Raw genomic sequence first — 19,324 nt, forward strand, 5'->3', positions numbered from 1 at the left:
ATTCTGGTTCCACCAGCTTTTTCTCACCCAATGTGTGTAATGTCTAATGAACATGTTGATATTGTCTGTGAAGCTTTATGTTGACACTTCAGCTCAACAATGGTTCTCACTGTTGACACCTCAGCTCAACAACAGTCAGCATTTCTTTTGCCTAATCTTACAGTCACCACTGGACCTCTGAACTGAAGTCAATTCTCTTCGAGTGTAGATTATGTTTGGGCCACCAAATATATTCTTAAGAGAATTTCAAGGAGCTTCAGTCTATGGCCTAGAAGTGACAAAAAATCAAATGTGGTATCAAGATTACACATAGGAAACTGAGAAGCTGGTGGCTAATGAAAAAAGCTTGGTATGTTACATATACACTATCATGCAATATGCTAACACAAAGAGTCTAACACAGAGGGCTCAGTATGCCTCCAAGTCATGCTGTAACAGGGGAGACTCAAACCCTTAACATGAGATAGGCTGCAACAACCCACAGACAAGTACATAATGTAGGATAGAGTAACAATGACACGGGGAGGGAGCGGGTCAACCCCACCCACCAAAATGCCACGGCATTTCAGTGCATACAGTTTGTGGAGAAAAATGAGCAGCAGAATATGTCCAAGAGTTTGACAGGCTTGTTTCCAATTTCCTGTTCCATGATACTTTTATTTAATTTACAATTAGTACAGTAACCATTCCACTTTATCTGAAAACATTCTCTGGAACACTGGGCGCACTATTTAAGTCTCTGTAGACATAGTGGGAGGTGCATTGGAGGAGTCAAGAGGTAAATCTCAGTCAATCCAGGAAAATGGCTAATTCAGCACAGCTCTAGAACTAAAGACCCATTGATGGTCAACCTGTAATAAGCAAATGGAGACTGAAAAAAATGGCACCTGTGTATTGTTTGTGAAAGAATGAGTGATATCTTTGATATCTGCATGTTCTGTCTACCAAATGAATTTGGAAAAACACTAAAACTGGAATGAGTAGACTCTTGTAAGATAATACCTGAAAGGTGGGGAACCAGGAGCCTGAAGCAAAAACTACCTCTCTGATGTTCAGCACGTCTTGCCTGTTTAAATTAAGTAAAATCTATAAATACTCATTTAATATGAGGAGTACAGTGTTAAGGGGCAATCTGTCATTTTTATACTTTTGAAAAATAACTTTTAAAGGATGTTTTAAAATTATGTCTGGAACTCTGCTATTCATTGGTGGATTTCAATGTTCTTGCGTTCATAAAAAGCTCGAAACAAAAGCCATTGGACTACATAAAGAAAATTACAATGATGGCAAGAATTTTGCTTCCTTTCAGGGTGAAAACATAGACTGTTAGAGCTGTGTTCAGAAATTGTATGCTTTTGGGAATTTTCTTTAATTTATATTATTTATGAATTTGTTTTAATGTTTTCAATCATTAAAGATAACTTTCATCGAGGGACATTGGATTATGTAAATAATAATAATAATAATAAAATAATAACAATAAATAAATAAAGAAATAAGTAAAAAATAAAATAAATAAATTGATAAAATATATATATATATAAATAAATAAATAACCCAAAGTATAAAAGAATGGAGCCTCATTTTCAGAGGCCCCCAGAGTACTATAAACTCTTTCCTGCATACTTTATAGACCACATAATTGTTCTGCACTGTGTTTAACAGTACGCAGCACTTCATGCCACACTGATGGGATTAGGGAACGCCCACTCCATTGGCTAAGCTGTGCATGTCTTTTAAATGGACCACCACAATCTACACAACCTGCACCGGCCGAGCTTGACAGAAAAATCATGCAGCTTTGGGCTCCTGAATCATCCACTCTAATGTCGCCCTTTCCTTGGCTTGCTTCACCATGCAGGAACTCGGCTACAAGATGATGCCAAAAACTCAATCTCGATTCAGTCACCCTTTATACATTATACGTCTCATGTGAAAAGGAAGATTGAAAAACTTATCTAATCATATACAGAAAGTAACCCTACAGATCAGGAAGGCAGCATTGAAAAGTATTCCAGTATGCCATATCTCAAACATGGTTTTTCAGCTTTCAAAGCCAGGGCATTTACATCTTGCCCTAGTGATACAGTTTTTTTAAAATTTTGCTAAAACAAACTTCTGCTATTTCATGGTTTCCTCAACACTCTCAGCTAAAAAGAAAAATCATCTTTGTATAAATGTCTAAAAAATATTTGTCAAAAATATACCCAGCCATCCACCTCAAGTTATTACATTGTGACTAATTTCTCATTAGGATTCCTGATGAGAAGAAAGTTAAAGATAAGCCTACCTAATGAAAATGTCTATTTTAAAATTTCAATATGCAACTTAGATAAAACACATCTTAAAAATAAGAAAAATCATTACTGGTTGCACCTACAATAATTACCACTTATATAATATTAACCTAATACATTCATAAGGATTTGTGTTTGGCCATTAATATAACCTAACAAGAATAAACAAATGTGTTAATATAATGTGTGCTGTCTGGTGCCTAAATTTAGTTTTATATACAGTTACACATCTCTATGACACCCTTTGTGCAAATAATGACAACTTTTACCAATCAAAAAGTAATGTGCAATAAAACAACGTTCAGGTGAGTAACCTCACAAATTTGAATATTTCAGTATATTCTACACTTATACTTACGTACAGCAATCACAATATTCCGAACGACGAAAACACGCAACGAAATAAGCGAGGGCAGAGTACCTGAAGGATGCAGCTTACCGAAACAACATCTGAACAGGCAGTTCGGTAAATAATAGATGACGGCAATAATGACATCCAGACTCCCACGACCACAACACTACCCTTCCTCTCCCAAGCCCCGTGCCCACAGCCACCCCACACCTGTGCACCTCCAGCAGTCGGGGTGACGCAGGTATACAAAGCCCCGGGCCAGCAAGCGAGGGTGGTGTTGTGAGCCTCCACCCTGCCTCAGCTCCTGGCCAGCCCCTCCATGCCTTGTGCAGGCGTGTACTCCCTCCTGGCCAATGACAACCTTATGACAATCAACCTACAGACATGCTAGTGGCCGCTAGTTGACAGAGGCGCGATACATACTTGTGGCATAACAGAACGGTGTGCATGGGAAGGACAAAAGACATCTCAGTTTAGGGCAGAGTGAGGGTGTCAGCCATTGTTGATGCGTTAGCCCAGGTTGAGTCCCCGGCCGCCAGGGGGGACAAAGGGAACGCCTGACACGCGATATGCGCCCACGCTCTTGTTACCAGCCCATCCAAATGTGGTCACATACATTCAAATTCAGTATGTGATTGTTATAAATGCATACAAATAAAAAAAAATGCTAGTTGCATCAAATAAAATAAATCATGGTGATCAATTTACTTCCCTTACAATGTTTTACGTATTATTCTCCGGCAGCATATTAGCCCCTTATAGAATGTGTGTGCATACGTATTGACAATCAGTTTAAAGAAAAAATATTAAAATGATTGTAGTATATACTACAAGGATGGGTACCGTGCCTCGCACAAAGCAGAAGAGCGAAAAATACGGGGTGATCTGCGTATTAGAGGTTTTAAATGCGTAAAAGACTTTAACATGTGAAATACAGGAAATATGGGAAATATTCTTGCAGGTCAAACCAGTAGTAATAAGTTCAGGTTAGACAAATCCAGATTTAAGCAAGAGATAGACAGGAACCATACCGTAGGACAGGTAACGCCCAGCTACCGTTTGTTAATTACTTGCCTTAATTGTTCTCAGATGTGGATTTATGTTGTTATAATAGTATTCAGGATACTCTCTCTTTATCATACGAGGCTTCCTTTTTGTCGAAGGTTATCTTAATTACTCATGTAAGACATCTGCTACTGCGTATCAGTAACAAACAAGAGTGTGAAAAATATTTAATTTGGAAGATCAAGATAAGTGAAGACAGATTAATACTTCAGTAGCTTCCACATGTTATGCTAGGATTTTTTGAAAGATTCACAGCAGTCTTGTGGGCACATGTCTATGTAGAACACTGTAGGTACAAGTACAATTTTGTAACATTTGTGCTCGCATTGCTACCTCACACGTCTTTTTTTTTTTTTTCCATCTCAGTACAGTCAGGGAAAAGAACTGAAATATGGAAACAGGGCTAAATCATACGTAAAAGGATGCTCAGGTATATATTATATCTGAGTAGCCCAAGGAGGCACTTGAAAGATGTTTTTAATCAAGTTAACCAAGAAGTCGGCAGTTCGGGGCAATCTGAGCCTCTGACTTGTCTTCCTGTCATATTCTTATTGAAAACTGTCGTCCATTTACATGATCTGCGCAATACACAATGGAAGCTGGCCAGAGACTTTAAATAAATAATATAATAAGGTTCGCTCAATTGCCGCTCCCCCAAAAATGAGTAGGAATGGGTTCTAATCAGCTTGGTTAATGTCTCGCCGTTTAGGGACAATACTATTTCAATATTCTGACAATAACACAGAACTTATGAAAAAGAATGCAAGAGGTGGTCAAAATTTTAAGGCTTACAGAAATAAAATAGTTTATGTTCAAATAGAACAATTTTTTTTATTTTATTAGTTTTCTATAGTGTATTTCAGCATAAACTTGTGTTTTGTATGAAGTTATTTTATATTCATTCGTTCCTTTGTGTTGCCTATTTATGGGCTACTTCTGTAATAAAAAACAAACAAACAAATACTCGCGTACATGCAGTAATTACTCAGGGCCCAGAGGAAATAATGCCAGCTCGATAGGCCTTGACAATGACATCATAAAGTCACATCTAGTGAGGCTGGTCCGAACATTTTACCCTAGCTATGGGTATTTTGCACTGAAAAAAAAAAAATTATATATATATATATATATATATATATATATATATATATATATATATATATATATATATATATATATATATATATATATATATATATATATATATATATATAAGAGAGAGAGAGAGAGAGAGAGAGAGAGAGAGAGAGAGAGAGAGAGAGAGAGAGAGAGAGAGAGAGAGAGAGAGAGAGAGAGAGAGAGAATTTGCAATGTTGCACAGTACGAATTGCACAGGCCCACTGAACTCAGTACAGAAGCTCCAGACAAACTTGACTCAGTCCTTGGTCTTTTCAGTAGCTAGAATTCAGTAGCAAGAATTCGACTTCGCACGTTTTGTACATCTCCCCAAACGGACCATACACACTGGCATCATGAACTGCATTTTGCTTCTCCACAGCACCAAAGACTGCGCATACAACACTTATCAAGTTTTCAGGCCTTTTTCGGAAAATTTCGGTGTTCAATGATAACGGCAGCCATCTGTGTCTTCAGGTGTCTGAAATGTTACGCTGTGCCCGGTGTTTTCTTTCTCTGTCGCCACAGGAGACACGAAGCAAGCCATGCAGGAAAGTTGCAGGAATTTCGCTTCATGATTATTATGACTGTATGACCATTCTCTACAGTTACACTTCTGCAAACCTCGGTTACTTACTCTTCAGCTTCATCTCACTCTAGTTAGTTGTGGCTAACTGATTACTGTATATGTCTCCGTGCATCCAAGGCTTGCTTCTTAAAAAGAGTGCCCCTCTCGAAGGCTCGACGGTTCTACATCCAGAAGCCTCGGAATCCCCAAACCAAACTACCATATCCTTCACTTACAACCTAATACACTGACGGTGAGACAAATACTAATATCCCTTACTGCTGAGCGGCTAAAACATCTCCCAGCAAAGGAGGTCATCACCTCGCCTTTCTTCCAAAGACGGAAGACAGAGCCAAATCCTCTCAGAGAAGGGCTGCCCTTCAGAGGGAGGGAGTGTCCTCACCCTGCGATGGGCGTGCATTCCAACCATGCGGTGCGATGCAGCCATTTAAAGCAATGATGTCCATAAAATTTTGGAACGTCATATAATTACTGATATATTGATCTGAAGGCGAGTTAATACTGGGCCATGAGAGGCAGTCACAGGGAACTGAACCCCCTGACACAGAGATACCAAGCACAGTGCCCTAGAGCAAGGAACCAAATGATCGTCAGGCCCCAAAGTAATGTTTGGGTCTTTAGGATATTTATAACTCCGGTCAGCACAATGCCACCGTTCAGTACTACCGTGTGATGTGATGCCATCATGGCACCCATGTGAGGTGACATTGCAATGCGACCTTGTGATACCATCATATGATGTGATGCAACCATGCGAGGTGATACGGCCATGCGAGACGGCCATGCAATGCAACCATGCGATACAATGTGACGCGACCATGCGAATTTGCGAGGCGACCTCCTGGTGACTAAGCAGTGCCACCATGTGATGCGGCAGACTGTGCAATGCGATGCAACCATGCGAACATGGAATGTGATCATGTGACTAAACGATGCGAATGTGCGAACATGTGACTATGTGATGGCAATATGGGACCTTATAATGCAATCCTGTGTCCATCATGCAGTGTTTTCATGCTGTCTCCGTCCCCGGGAGAGCACCTCCCTTTGACAGCCGCAACACCAGTAACGTTGTGTGATGATGATGATGATGATGATGATAATAATAATGTGGTACATACTCCTATTTCTGGTGGCAGCAGTGTTTCAAAACAAAATCACGATACAACAATGATGAAAATAACAACAACAATGATGATAGTGATAATAATAGTAATAATAATAATAATAATAATAATAATAATAATAATAATAATAATAATAATAATAATAATGATGATAATAATAATGATTATTATTATTATTATTATTATTATTATTATTATTATTATTATTATTATTATTATTATTATTACTATTATTATTATTATTATTATTATTATTATTATTATTATTATTATTATTATTATTATTATCAAGATTTTCTCTCTCTCTCTCTCTCTCTCTCTCTCTCTCTCTCTCTCTCTCTCTCTCTCTCTCTCTCTCTCTCTCTCTCTCTCTCTCTATGTGTGTGTGTGTGCGTGTGTGTGTTGGTGGAGCCGGTTATTCTTGCTCAGTAACATTATTTGTTACTCAAACTGTCATTAACAGTCAAAGTGTTACAACTGAATTACTTTCTTCCTTGTGCCGGCGCCGAGGAATACCGCGCCGGATCGTCCAGAATATTGGTCAGAATGCGCATGTCCACCGGGACGCAACTTCCGGATTCCTTTTAGGTCAGTTCAGCAATCGCCCATCGGCCGTCACGCGTCTGTCACGCTCCTCAGCACACCCAGTAGCCCCGAGAACCATGTCCTCTTCTTTGTCTGACGCAGGTGGGTCAAGATAATCGCGTACACTTGCATCTGGAGTGACCACCACGAGTCACGAAACATGAAAACGTAGGGCGGAGGTCACTCGTGGATTATTTTTTTTTTTTGAGATATTCGTAGTGAACAATCCCTTGTTTTACAGTGGAGCATAAAAACAAATATATGTGCTATATATCATGGGATTCACCGCCACGAGTCGCCATTAAGTAACAGTCTTCAGTTATGACAAGTGAAATTGGACGTAGACGTTCCTGAGACCTCCCGTATCACTTGCTCTTCCACCACTAGGGATCAGCACGCGGCAGTCATGAGTGATGGGAACATGTGAGGAGAAAAGAAACCAGAACACTTACTGGTCCACAATAAGGGTATTTGCTTATCTATTTGATACTAACCGTACGCTACACGTTGGGAAGCAGGATGCAAATAGATTGTCACCTATTTTCATTAGCCACATTGTGCCAGCCATGCCTGCAAGTGTCGTGGTCTGTCCGTCTGTCCGGTTTACTGCTTGTCTACTTGTTTATCTTCATAGCTTGATGACTCGTTTAGTTTCTCTCTCTCTCTCTCTCTCTTCTCTCTCTCTCTCTCTCTCTCTCTCTCTCTCTCTCTCTCTCTCTCTCTACACGTGGTTATAAGGATATACACAAGGAAAAAAAAATATATAGAGAAAGAGAGAGCATTTGGGATTGAAAGATGCAGTGATCACACGGTCCTTGGGAATGAGTCAGCGGATGAGTCGATAGTTCCAAAGAAACGGCGGGAAGGAATGCAAGGAATTAAAAAAAAAAATGCATGCAGTTAATCGGAAAGCAGGTGATGAATCTAGAGCAGTTGTGTCAAAGAGTCAAATAAATGCAACACGAAATCGAGCACAGGATTGGAGAGAGTAGGAAGAATGGATCATGAAGGGTTATTTGAATGAGGTAACAACTGACGTACTCCCACTAGTATTCAAAGGGTTGCGCGATCGAGGTACTCCCCATTTGACGATTAATTAATCTTTCAGTACTACAAGCAAACTTTCTGGAATTACTCACAAGCAGTGGTGAAGTAAATGGCCACGTTACGAACTGATAATGTATATTTTTTTCCTTCTCTTTTCCTGCCTCACTCTTCTTCTTTTTTTTTATTTTTATAATGATTTTGCCTCCACACCCTAAGCTCCTCTTACAGGTAAAACTTGCACCCATAAAATCTCCTTAGGATAATTACATCATGATAAATCGACTCTTCTCCCTCTTTCTTCTTTCCCTCTCTCCTCTCCCTCTTTGACTTACGTTCTCCACCTCACTATTCCTTTCTCTCTTCTTCCATTGATTTATATTTCTTTACTCTTGTTTATCATAGGTTCTGTTACGTTAGGGAGCAGGAAATTTACTTAGTAGGAATTATTTTGGGGTAGAATCTTCGTGGGTGGAAATGACTTGAGGGGAGTTTAACATAGAAACGATTTCGTCTCCAGCTTTACATCATTCATGGCGTTTGAAGAAAAATGTATATAGGAATTTTGTGGAGTGTTTGTTACTCTCTTGCTCACGTAAGGAGTTCAGATCTGTTATCCTTCCGACTGAATCTGAGGCGACCACACAGTAAACAGAAGGGAGGAATGAATTAAGGATAGCGTATGTTCTGTGGTTGTCGAATTATCTACTGCATATGCGCGCGTGTGTGTGTGTGCGTGTTCTTTCTGTCCCTTTGCTTCTCTCTCTCTCTCTCTCTCTCTCTCTCTCTCTCTCTCTCTCTCTCTCTCTCTCTCACACACACACACACACATTTGTCTCAAGGCAATATCTACATCTGTATTCCTCATCCTGACATCTATAAAGCAGACACGGAATCACGGAATCCTCCGAAACCAAGGCGCCTTCAGTGGGTTGTGTCATGCAAGAACTTCACTTTGTCCTCGTAATAATGATAACGATAATAGTAAAAATTGTAATAATAATAATAATAATAATAATAATAATAGTAATAACAATAATAATAATAATAATAATAATAATAATAATAATAATAATAATAATAATAATAATGGTAAGGAAAAGACAGTATCAGTACCTATAGTTTTCTTCTCGTTACTTTTTTTTTTTTTTTTTTTAGCAGACAGAAAGAAACACGAATCAATTTCCTTGTGTTAGTTTTCTCAGTTAAGGTTATGCACGTAGCTGAGGTGAGAGGGAGGGTGATCAGTTTTCACATAAACTTACGTTCACGCACGTTATAACTTCGTAACTTGACTCCGGCACGAAAGAAAAAAAGGTTGATTTGTTGGCTGAGCAATGGACGGTCAAGTGGTTGTGAATTAAACGTAACTGTTAAAACTTCAACATGAGGCAAATTAAATAACATAATACAGGGAAAGTCAAAGAGAGATTTCTTATTTCTTATGAATGGTTAAACTTCAACCATACGTAAAAATAATTCGTACTATCTGACAGAAGACACTCATGAATACGATTGTGCTATCAGAGAGAGAGAGAGAGAGAGAGAGAGAGAGAGAGAGAGAGAGTCATAGTTTCTTTTAAATGGCAAGCTGCGAACCACGGCAAGACCTAGTGATGCGCAACAATCATAAGGTGATGTCGGGGATCTCATGTGCCAAACATCTCTTTCTGAACAACATGAAGTGGCTCAGTCTTACATCTTGCCACCTGTCCTATATGTATTGCTGTCAAAGGGCGCAGGTCAGGTGAGGCAGGATAACGAGAGTGCTCTTTAATTTCAAAACAGGTGCGGGGAGATTAGACGCCAGGTGCAAGATGAAACTGTCAGTCATTCTGTTGGGATTCCTTCAGGTCAGATCACCGGCTATGACTCAGGAGTCCGGCAATTTTGCTCAAGTGCAGGCTGTGCAGGCCAAACGAAGAGGAGAGGCATCTTCCTTGGCCAGGTGAACAGACAGTTGTAGGGGTGGTGTTGGTGGGCGATGTGTGTGTGTGTGTGTGTGTGTGTGTGTGTGTGTGTGTCACTGCTGTCTTACTGTGGGCAGGTGGTGACGTGGGTGGCGGTAAGCCTCCTCTGTGCGCGGCTGACGGAGTGGTGGAAGGAGAGTGGCACGGTTAGGAGCACCACTGAGGAATGTGTCACTGTTGAAGTAGTGTGGCTGTGTTCTGATCCTGACATTACTGATGATGTTAGTGATGAGCTGTGTGTGTGTGTGTGTGTGTGTGTCTGTGTGTGTGTGTGTGTGTGTGCGGGGACGCGCAGTGTTGTATGCCTGTGAAAAATTCATGAGGTCATCCTGACATTTACACAGCGGAATGGAGACCCGTGGTGAGCACTCAGCATGTGACGGGCGAGTAACACACACACACACACGCACACACACACACACACACATGTACAGAAGGGAAAGTCCGTATTCAGAACCACTTTGCTCTCTCACCACGACCATTTTCCAGCGCCACAGAGATGATTAGCCGCGTTCTCAAGAGTATTTCTCTTATTATCTTATTATCTTGCTAATACGTCAATAGAACGGTAAAAACACTCTTGAAAAACCCGTGTAATTTTGAATGTAGTGGAGGTATGGTTAAAAAGTGTTTCAGGATACGGGCCAAAATGTTTGGATGAGAGAAACGTCTGAGGAAGGATGGTGACGCGCTACCGCTCAGCTTCATCCCTGCCAATGCTGACCTCCCCCGTCGTCATGCATCTGGTAGTAGCCAGTACAGAGCAGTGTGAGCAAGCATCCTAGGAATGACCTACAGATCTGTCGCTTTCGTTCACTTAAAGGGAAAAGGGTGCGGTATGCGAGTAAATAAGAAAGAAGGACGAGGGAAGGGGGAAAGGAAAAAACGAGTAGTTAAAGGAGAGGGAGGGAAAAGATGAAGTGGAGGAGAACGATGTAAGAGGGAAGAATAAGAAGAAAGAGAGAGAGAGAGAGAGAGAGAGAGAGAGAGAGAGAGAGAGAGAGAGAGAGAGAGAGAGAGAGAGAGAGAGAGAGAGAGGGAGAGAGAGTCGTTATGGAAGGAGAGGCAGAGAGTTGTCTAGAGGGGGGGGACAGCATTCGTGGGGGGAATTATCATCCATAAAGTCGTCTAATCTTGTTTTCAAGTTCCCTGAAGACTCGGCACTAACAACCTGATTACTGACTGAGTCTATTCCATTTTCTATACCATTCTTTATTTGAGTACCAATTTCTTCCTATATATTTTTTTAAATAAATTTTATCAAGCTTGAACCCACTATCATTTTTTTTTTCCTATTCTGATTACTGACCCTGAGGATCTAATGAACTTTGTTACATCCCCTATACCATTTAAAGATCTCACTCAGACCCCTCTTAACCTGCGCCTTTCTAAAGAATGGAAATTGAAAAGCTTCAGTCTCTTTTCGTAAGGAACACTCCTCATGTCTTGTAATTTTTAGTCATTCGCCTCTGTACTGATTCTATAACAGACCCCTATCCTTTCTGTAGTATGGGAACTACAGGACTGTACACAGCACCAAATATAACTTTAATATTACTTTAGGGCTTCTACTTTTAACGTCGTTAAAAATTAATCCTAATACCCCATTTGCTTTATTTTGGCCTCTCTGCATTGTTCTTTCTGACGGAGATCAGAGCTAACTGTAACTTCTAAAATTTTTCGCTCTCTAATTTAACTAGAGCCTCGTTCACCTATTTTATGGATCTTCTCTACCTACGTTCATTACTTCCCATTTGCTAATCACATTAAATTGCATTTGCAACCTCTCTATCCTAAAACTGATGTCTGTGGCGCCCCACTAATTACTTTGGTTCACCCGGATTTAGAGCCATTAATTGTCGTTGTCACATAACCACGGCCTTAACCAGCCTAAAGCTTTCCTTCGTGTCCCATGTGTCCTAATCTTGCTGAAGAGCCTCTGGTGGAGCACCTTGTCAAACGCCTTACAAATTCCAGATACTGTATAATTTTCTAAATATCTTAATTGCCTGTTGCCTCATACACTTCACTATAAATCCGCACACTTCATTAACCAGCACACGACAGAGGGTGCTACGGAACAAAATGATTTGTATCACATAAGAACAAATATTATTAATAAAAAAAAAATCTAAGACAGGCGCAAGATATGCGAAACAAAATATCACACGGCATGATTACTTAATCAATAGCATTAAATATCTTAGCTATTTACAGTGCAATAGCTTGTGGCGTTACGTCTATACAATAGACTGTGGCAATTGTTCCTTTCTTTTAGTACTTCTCCCATCTACTTTATTTTTAATTTGTCATTATGTGATTTTTGGTAGATTTTAGGACACTGCTTCCACCTCGAAAAGTTAATTCCTTTTTCCTGACTTATAATGTGAGACAGTTCAACTTTGCTACTGCAGATTCGTAGTTGAAATATTAACCATCTAAGATAACTTTAAAAACTTTAAAGCTTCAGTACATGTTCAGCTTATGAGTGCTGAGCTTGAGTTACACTGGACCAGCCAGGACGCCACGCGAGTGTAGCAAACTCAATTAAGAAATGTAAGTACGTAATGAATTAAGTGCATAATGGTACACGAGATATTGATGCTTTTATTTGGAAAGCTTTTCTTTTTTTCATAAAGTTCAAACATTTAACATTTGCGTGCTTTTTTTTCACCATTGCTGAAGAGATGGAACACACGCACGTGTTTGTGTCCACTGTGTCAGATGTACTGATTCATTTGGGCGTCCTTCTCGTTTCTGTGATGAAAGGGATGGGAATGAATCGACTATAAAGCCTTTGCTCCAGTTAATGTGTGTGTGTGTGTGTGTGTGTGTGTGTGTGTGTGTGTGTGCAAACTAAGATGTTATCACGGATACAGGTGACATGTGTCTAGTGCTATCCTTATCGCATAAGAATAAAAATATTGACTTATGAGGACGGTTACCTACAAGTAGTACCGAGTGAACCCTCGGAGGTGTCAGGGCGGACAGAGCCAGGGCGGTAACATGCCAGAGCGGCTCCACCACACTGTTGCCGAAAGTATGTCAGTAAGCCGCGGTGAGCCTCATTACGGTTAATATGGAGGAAATCGATCCAGTCCACCCGTCTGGGGCACCGCAGCTGTGTTACGTGTCGTCACCAGGGAGACAACACATTCTGCCCCTGAGCCACCTCGGCGTTGTTGTTTTACTAATTTTTATAAGGTGATTTTCTATCTGGTAAGAGCTTTTGCTATAAATATAAAAGTTTTGCTTTTCTCTGAGTGTTTCCTTCGCAGAGATAACGCACGTAATTTTCAGGCCCTCCCATAAGATAATTATCTGGTATATATTTCAAACATGGGAGGGAATACAGGCCCTTCGTGCTAATGCTACCGAATTATTAGTGATTATGACTATATTTTTTTTACATTAAGGGGTAAAGTGAGTGTTGACACACACACACACACACACACACATTATATATATATATATATATATATATATATATATATATATATATATATATATATATATATATATATATATATATATATATATATATATATATATATATATATGCGCGCGCCAGTATTGGATTATAGGTAAAGTATAAAAAGTATCTGGCATCAGCAAAGTGATCGGGTAGAGATAGGCAGCAGGCAGCGGGGCGGCAGGGTGGCAGGCACGGCGTTACTCAGACTCAGTGGTGACGCGTGTCGGTGTGGTGAGGGAGTGTCGTGTGTGGTGTGCGTGACGATGCAGGGCGGGATGTGTGCACCCGCCGGAAACTAAAGGCTGCCGTCGCAATAGAAGTGAACCTTTCTCCTGCAGTGATTACAGCATTCTGCTGATTTGTTCTACTTGCCAACATAATTCAGAAAATCTTCGATGAAAACTAAAAAGAAATCAAAGAAATTTTGAAAATGGTTGTTTTTAAACTGAAATATAAATTGGACGCATTTGTGAGTAATTTCTTGATACGTATGAGAGACTGTAGCATAAGATTATGGAAAACACAATATATTAACAATATAGCGCAAAGTGTTTACCTATTTATTGTGTACTACACCTCAAACTTTTTCATTTCAACCACCGTACCTACACCTTTACCTGTACTTGAACCAGTGGGCCTGCATTAGCCTACTCATACACCAACACACTACAATTCCTGACCGCACCCGCCTTGTGCACCCACACCCCGCCAGCCTCACATACAGCTAGCGGGTGTCCACCGTCTCACTTGGCGCATTTCTCATCAGCTGTGCTAAAGTTTAACTTGACAAAATGAGGTTCTCTGCGGAATGGCCTACTACCTCTCGTTTTTTCCCTCTTTTTATTTATTTTTAATAACGTCTGCACTGGTGCCATTTTTCAGCCTTCAATGCAATATTTGCAGCTTCCATAATTTCCTGGCTGTAGGCACTACTATACAGCCACTGATTTACAAGAGGCCTTCACACACCTCTGATGTGGCCTGTGCTTGTAAAAATTTCCTTATTTCCTAAGAGTGTTGATACTTTTTGCGTCTTTGCATGACAATCAAGAACAACAACAAATACTACTACTACTACTACTACTACTACTACTATTACTACTATCATAATTATAACAAAGCGATGACAAAACATCAATCACGGTATCGTGTCTCACAGACCGATGTCTAGAATGCATGGGTAACAATCTCGGTGGAAGCAAGTGGTGCTGTTGCTGGTCCTGAGTCTCCCTCATGGCTGTCACCGCTGGAAAGACAATCAGGAAGAGATAGTGGAGTTCATTTTACATCGCTAATTTACTTCTAGTTTTCCTCTCTCTCTCTCTCTCTCTCTCTCTCTCTCTCTCTCTCTCTCTCTCTCTCTCTCTCTCTCTGTGTGTGTGTGTGTGTGTGTGTGTGTGTGTGTCTGATAGGTTTGGTCGTCAGTGTATGTGAACAAGGATTTAATATAGGGTACTAAATACTTCATATTTAAGTACTGGTGAATCCATAATATACAGATTAGAACATAACTTTGTGTTACAGATAATGTAGTGCATTTTTTTTTTTTCACAATACTAAACTTTATCCTACTGCACTAAGTCATTCTCTTCCCTCAACTGGTTTTACTTCAGGCACTTTTAATCGGCTCCTGATCTTCTCTTCTTACTACTTGACCAAACCATCTCATTTATTATCTTCTTATCACTTTCGTAACGCATTCTACTCCTGCTCTCCTTCTCACTTCATTTTGCAGATGTCCTCTGAGCGATACACCCGTTATCCACCTCAGCATTCTCCTTCCATGCACTGAACAATTCTGCTCCCTTCTGGAAAGAACTCGGAGCTCATAGTGACTGATCATCGAGTAGGACTGAGACCACTCACACGCCACACACAGAGACAACAAGGTCACAAACCCTCGGCCTAAGTGCAGTGCATCTCGTACCGTACTTACTTGTGCTGGTGAACACGGCCACAGCAATACTGAGGCCCGGGACTCGAACCCAAGCCTTCTCGGTTGCGAGGCAAGCGTGCAAACCACAACACTAGGCGGTGGGTGTATGTATGTACTGTGTACCTTTTTATCAAATTTGCCTGAGACAATATTAATGTGAGGAAGCTGACGTCATGCTAGGATAATTCATCGCTCTCAAACAGACCCGTCGATGACCTGCCTTATTCAGCGTGCTCGCCCCCACTCCCTCTCTCTGAATTATTCACTATTGTTAATGACGTGAAAAAAAAAAAGTTCCGTCGTGAGTGACAACTTCAGGTCTTGCAGAGAGAGAGAGAGAGAGAGAGAGAGAGAGAGAGAGAGAGAGAGAGAGAGAGAGAGAGAGAGAGAGATTATGTTCTCTCCCATCACTTTATAATTACTTCAATATACATTTTATCTTTTGAAATGAACTAAAGTTCAATATTTAACAGTATTTTCCGTATTTAATTTGTTTATTTTATTTATCAGTTTTTATCATTTACTTATTAATTTTATTATTTACTTATTTTATCATTTACTTATTCGATTTTATTATTCATTTATTTATCTATTTATTTATTTATTTCTGTTAATATCCACAAACAGCGATCCACAAACCATTCTCGTAAAGGTTCACTGTGCACCAGGCTGGCCAGGTTCACACAGGCGAGGTGCAGCACCTGACATATTGTTGAATATAATCATATGCCTCACCTATGCGGCTCTGTGTGTTTAGAGTAGTCGATACAGTTCAATGGGTCAGTGCATCAACACTTCTCTCTCTCTCTCTCTCTCTCTCTCTCTCTCTCTCTCTCTCTCTCTCTCTCTCTCTCTCTCTCTCTCTCTCTCTCTCTTTTCTGAAAGCTGAAGTCGACGATTGCATTATTGAGTTCATAAGAAACATTTTTAATTTTGTGTACGAGGGAACGCTGCTCGCTATGCAACGTAGCAAGTCACTGAGGTCCATTGTTTTTAGAATTAACTGTGTCCTTTGTTCGACCATCTTCAGGAGAGAAATGAAAGCGCACCTTTGCTTTTTGCTTGATTTATTGATTGGTGGGGCTCGAAGCCACACTGCCTTTAAGTGGTCCGTCTCAAATTTGGTTTCTGTCACTGCCATGGACGTGCGCGCGCCACAAGGCCGGACGCCCCCAGGCCTGGTGGTCAAATCATAAGAAAAGCGAGTGAAAGAAGTCGAGGAGCAACAGTGTTTTGAACATTTATTTATTTATAGGATGGACAGGAAGAAGTACTCCGTAGAGCGGAGCGACCTACAGTTTAACGTGGATTCCGAACCACGGGGCAGTATGAGCAGGCGAGCGAAACGGAGGGGATTGTTGGATGAAGAAAAGTCTAACAGCAGTAATAAATATCAAGAGTACTTCCATAGAGCAGAGGGTTCATTTTCATTCTTGTGGCCTTGTCCGAATCACGGCAGAATATACGTAGTGTTTGATAGTAAGTAAATCATCGGAAGAGTGGACTATTGCAGTATAAAGCATTACAATAGCAACAGTGGAAGAATACCCACGGAAAGCAGAAGGATCATGAGATTCAAGTGCCCTCGTCCAAACCATGGTGAAATATTTAATTGAGGTTGAGAAGGAAGGAGAGAAGAATGGAGGGGATTGCTTTACGAGTAGTGAAAGTTCATCAGCAGGGAACGTGGGAGGAAGCCTCCGTAAAGCAAAGAGGTTATTGCATTAACGTGGCATCGTCCGAACTACGGAAGGGTTATATATATAGGTTATATGAAAAAAAAGACAGTGTGGCAGAGATGGGGTGGAGTGGCAACCTTATGTACCTGGTGCTTTTGAAGGAGTCAGCAGTCAATCAGGTCCCAGCTCGAGGGGAGGGGTATTTATTTGGTAGCACGGGTGCGTGCGCTGATGGTGAGGCAGGGCGGCTATCAGTACGCGGGATCAGTGTCTCCGTTCCGCTGTTACTGGCGCTCGGTGATGTGATGGTAAACTTGTCTCCAGAACTTGTACGTTGATGAAAGGCTTGTGTATGTTAATATACGAGTATACTGCTTCGGTCATCCTTAGTCTATATTATTATCCTTCTCCATACTATTTTTTAGGGTGACTAAATAAGAGTTCAAACGTTTGGCCTCCTTGAACATTTTTATTCTTTATTTCTTTTCTCTTTTTTTTCCATTGGTCAAAGGCATGTCCACTCTGGCAATGTATGTACACGTTATGGGTTGAATTAGAGAACCTTGGTCAATTGTGCGAATATTTGAATGTGAAAGATATAAGTCAGCGGAGACTTGCCGGTTTTGTGTTTGATTACTTGTCTTCTAATCACAGTATTTGTTACTATGTGCGCACGTGCGATATTCACACTCCGTAGTCATGATGTTGACTGACGTGTTTCACAAACTTGTTGTTATCCCTTGCTTCCGTGTAGAGGCTGTGATGTCATGTACGTAATATTGGTGTACTGCACGTATCTAGCCACATGTAGTACAGGCGTTTTGTATACTTGTTTTTAGGTGTTGTAGTGAGTGGCTCCCGCACCACGAAGATCTGTCATGTAGGGTAGTGGCGGGGCGCTGCTGAGTAGTGATCGGGTACCCGCGCCACACAGGAACGTAGTGTAGGGTAGAGATGGGGTGCGGCGCCTCCCGAGTGGTTCAGGCCATCGAAGAGGATCCTGAGAAGTCCCCTGCACCCCCTGACCAGCAGAAGCAGCAGCAGCCCGAGGAGCTGACCAGCGTAAGATCCAACACTCCTGACCAGCCGGACCAGGCCTCCAGGCCGGTCGACCCACCGTCCTCTGGTCCAGTCATTCAGTCAAATGGTACAGAGTCCTCCACACCCACCCTTGAGGACAACCTCCCACAGTCACCCCTGGAACGGAAGGCTCCCAACTCAGGTAAAACCAATGAACATCAGCAAAAAAGCAAATCATATAAGGCATCAATACACACGCCACATTTGGGTGAGGACGCGCCGCACCCCTCACTGCCCTTCTCACCCGTCCCGTGTCGCGGCACCCTAGCACACCGCACCCCCATCGCACCTGTAGCGGCCTTGCTACTCTCTTCCCGCACGTTAATGTCTTTCGACCTGGCATGGCCATGTATGTATATTTACTCTTAGCGCTCGCCACTCTATGATGTATTTAGCGCATTAGTAGTTGCTGAGTTACTTTGGGTGTGCTGTTGAACCTCTCGCATGGTATTGGTGATGTTTGAAAGGATTTCTTAATTCGAAGAATTTTAATGCACTAACTTCGATTTTACTGAAAATGAATCCCTTGAGCGCTAGATTCGTGTTGACTGCGGTCATAAGTCAGTGAATGCGTGGCTCTGTGCGGGCTGGGAGAGCAGTGCCCCGGTGCCGCCTCGCGTGTGGCGGTGGCGAGGTGATGCAGGCAGATGGAGGCCAGTCATGCAGCAGTGGCTCTCACCCACCACGCCCCGACCACGCCCGTGCTTACTCCACTCTGTACACACACACACACGCACACACACGTAATAGTGTCTGTCGCTAGCCTACCACACAGCATGTCTGTCTGGCTCTCTCTCTCTCTCTCTCTCTCTCTCTCTCTCTCTCTCTCTCTCTCTCTCTCTCTCTCTCTCTCTCTCTCTCATCACTAATGACGAAAAAGTCCACTTCCGAAATACTGTATAAAGGCATTTTGTGATCGACGCAGTAAATTTCCTTAAGAAGGTAATATGTTGTGGTCGGGGAAGAGATCTCTCATTCGTCACACGACACCACCAGCTCCGTTGGTTTA

The 19,324-nt window shown here is 41.3% G+C and overlaps 2 protein-coding genes across 9 annotated transcripts in view; one reads left to right on the plus strand and one right to left on the minus strand.

Annotated features, from left to right (window-relative positions):
• The window catches only part of LOC135102443 (putative Polycomb group protein ASXL3), a 29,392-nt gene extending 26,087 nt beyond the window's left edge, over window positions 1–3,305 (minus strand). For 3 of the 4 annotated variants that reach the window (XM_064007745.1, XM_064007742.1, XM_064007744.1), the window contains exon 1: window positions 3,073–3,305. The gene's annotated coding sequence lies outside the window, so the exon portion shown is untranslated. Of the gene's footprint in view, window positions 1–27; window positions 269–3,072 lie in introns of all 4 variants that reach the window. The other variant, XM_064007743.1, reaches the window with a different exon arrangement.
• A 3,795-nt stretch (window positions 3,306–7,100) lies between these two features.
• The window catches only part of LOC135102445 (uncharacterized), a 22,200-nt gene continuing 9,976 nt past the window's right edge, over window positions 7,101–19,324 (plus strand). For 2 of the 5 annotated variants that reach the window (XM_064007747.1, XM_064007752.1), the window contains exons 1-2: window positions 7,129–7,233; window positions 18,075–18,457. In XM_064007747.1, the coding sequence (XP_063863817.1) occupies window positions 18,190–18,457 (268 nt within the window). In that variant the 5' untranslated portion in view covers window positions 7,129–7,233; window positions 18,075–18,189. Of the gene's footprint in view, window positions 7,234–13,805; window positions 14,090–18,074; window positions 18,458–19,324 lie in introns of those variants that run through there. The other 3 variants (XM_064007749.1, XM_064007751.1, XM_064007748.1) reach the window with 3 other exon arrangements.

This window comes from Scylla paramamosain, chromosome 7 (genome assembly GCF_035594125.1).
Source record: "Scylla paramamosain isolate STU-SP2022 chromosome 7, ASM3559412v1, whole genome shotgun sequence".
Classification (NCBI taxonomy): domain Eukaryota; kingdom Metazoa; phylum Arthropoda; class Malacostraca; order Decapoda; family Portunidae; genus Scylla; species Scylla paramamosain.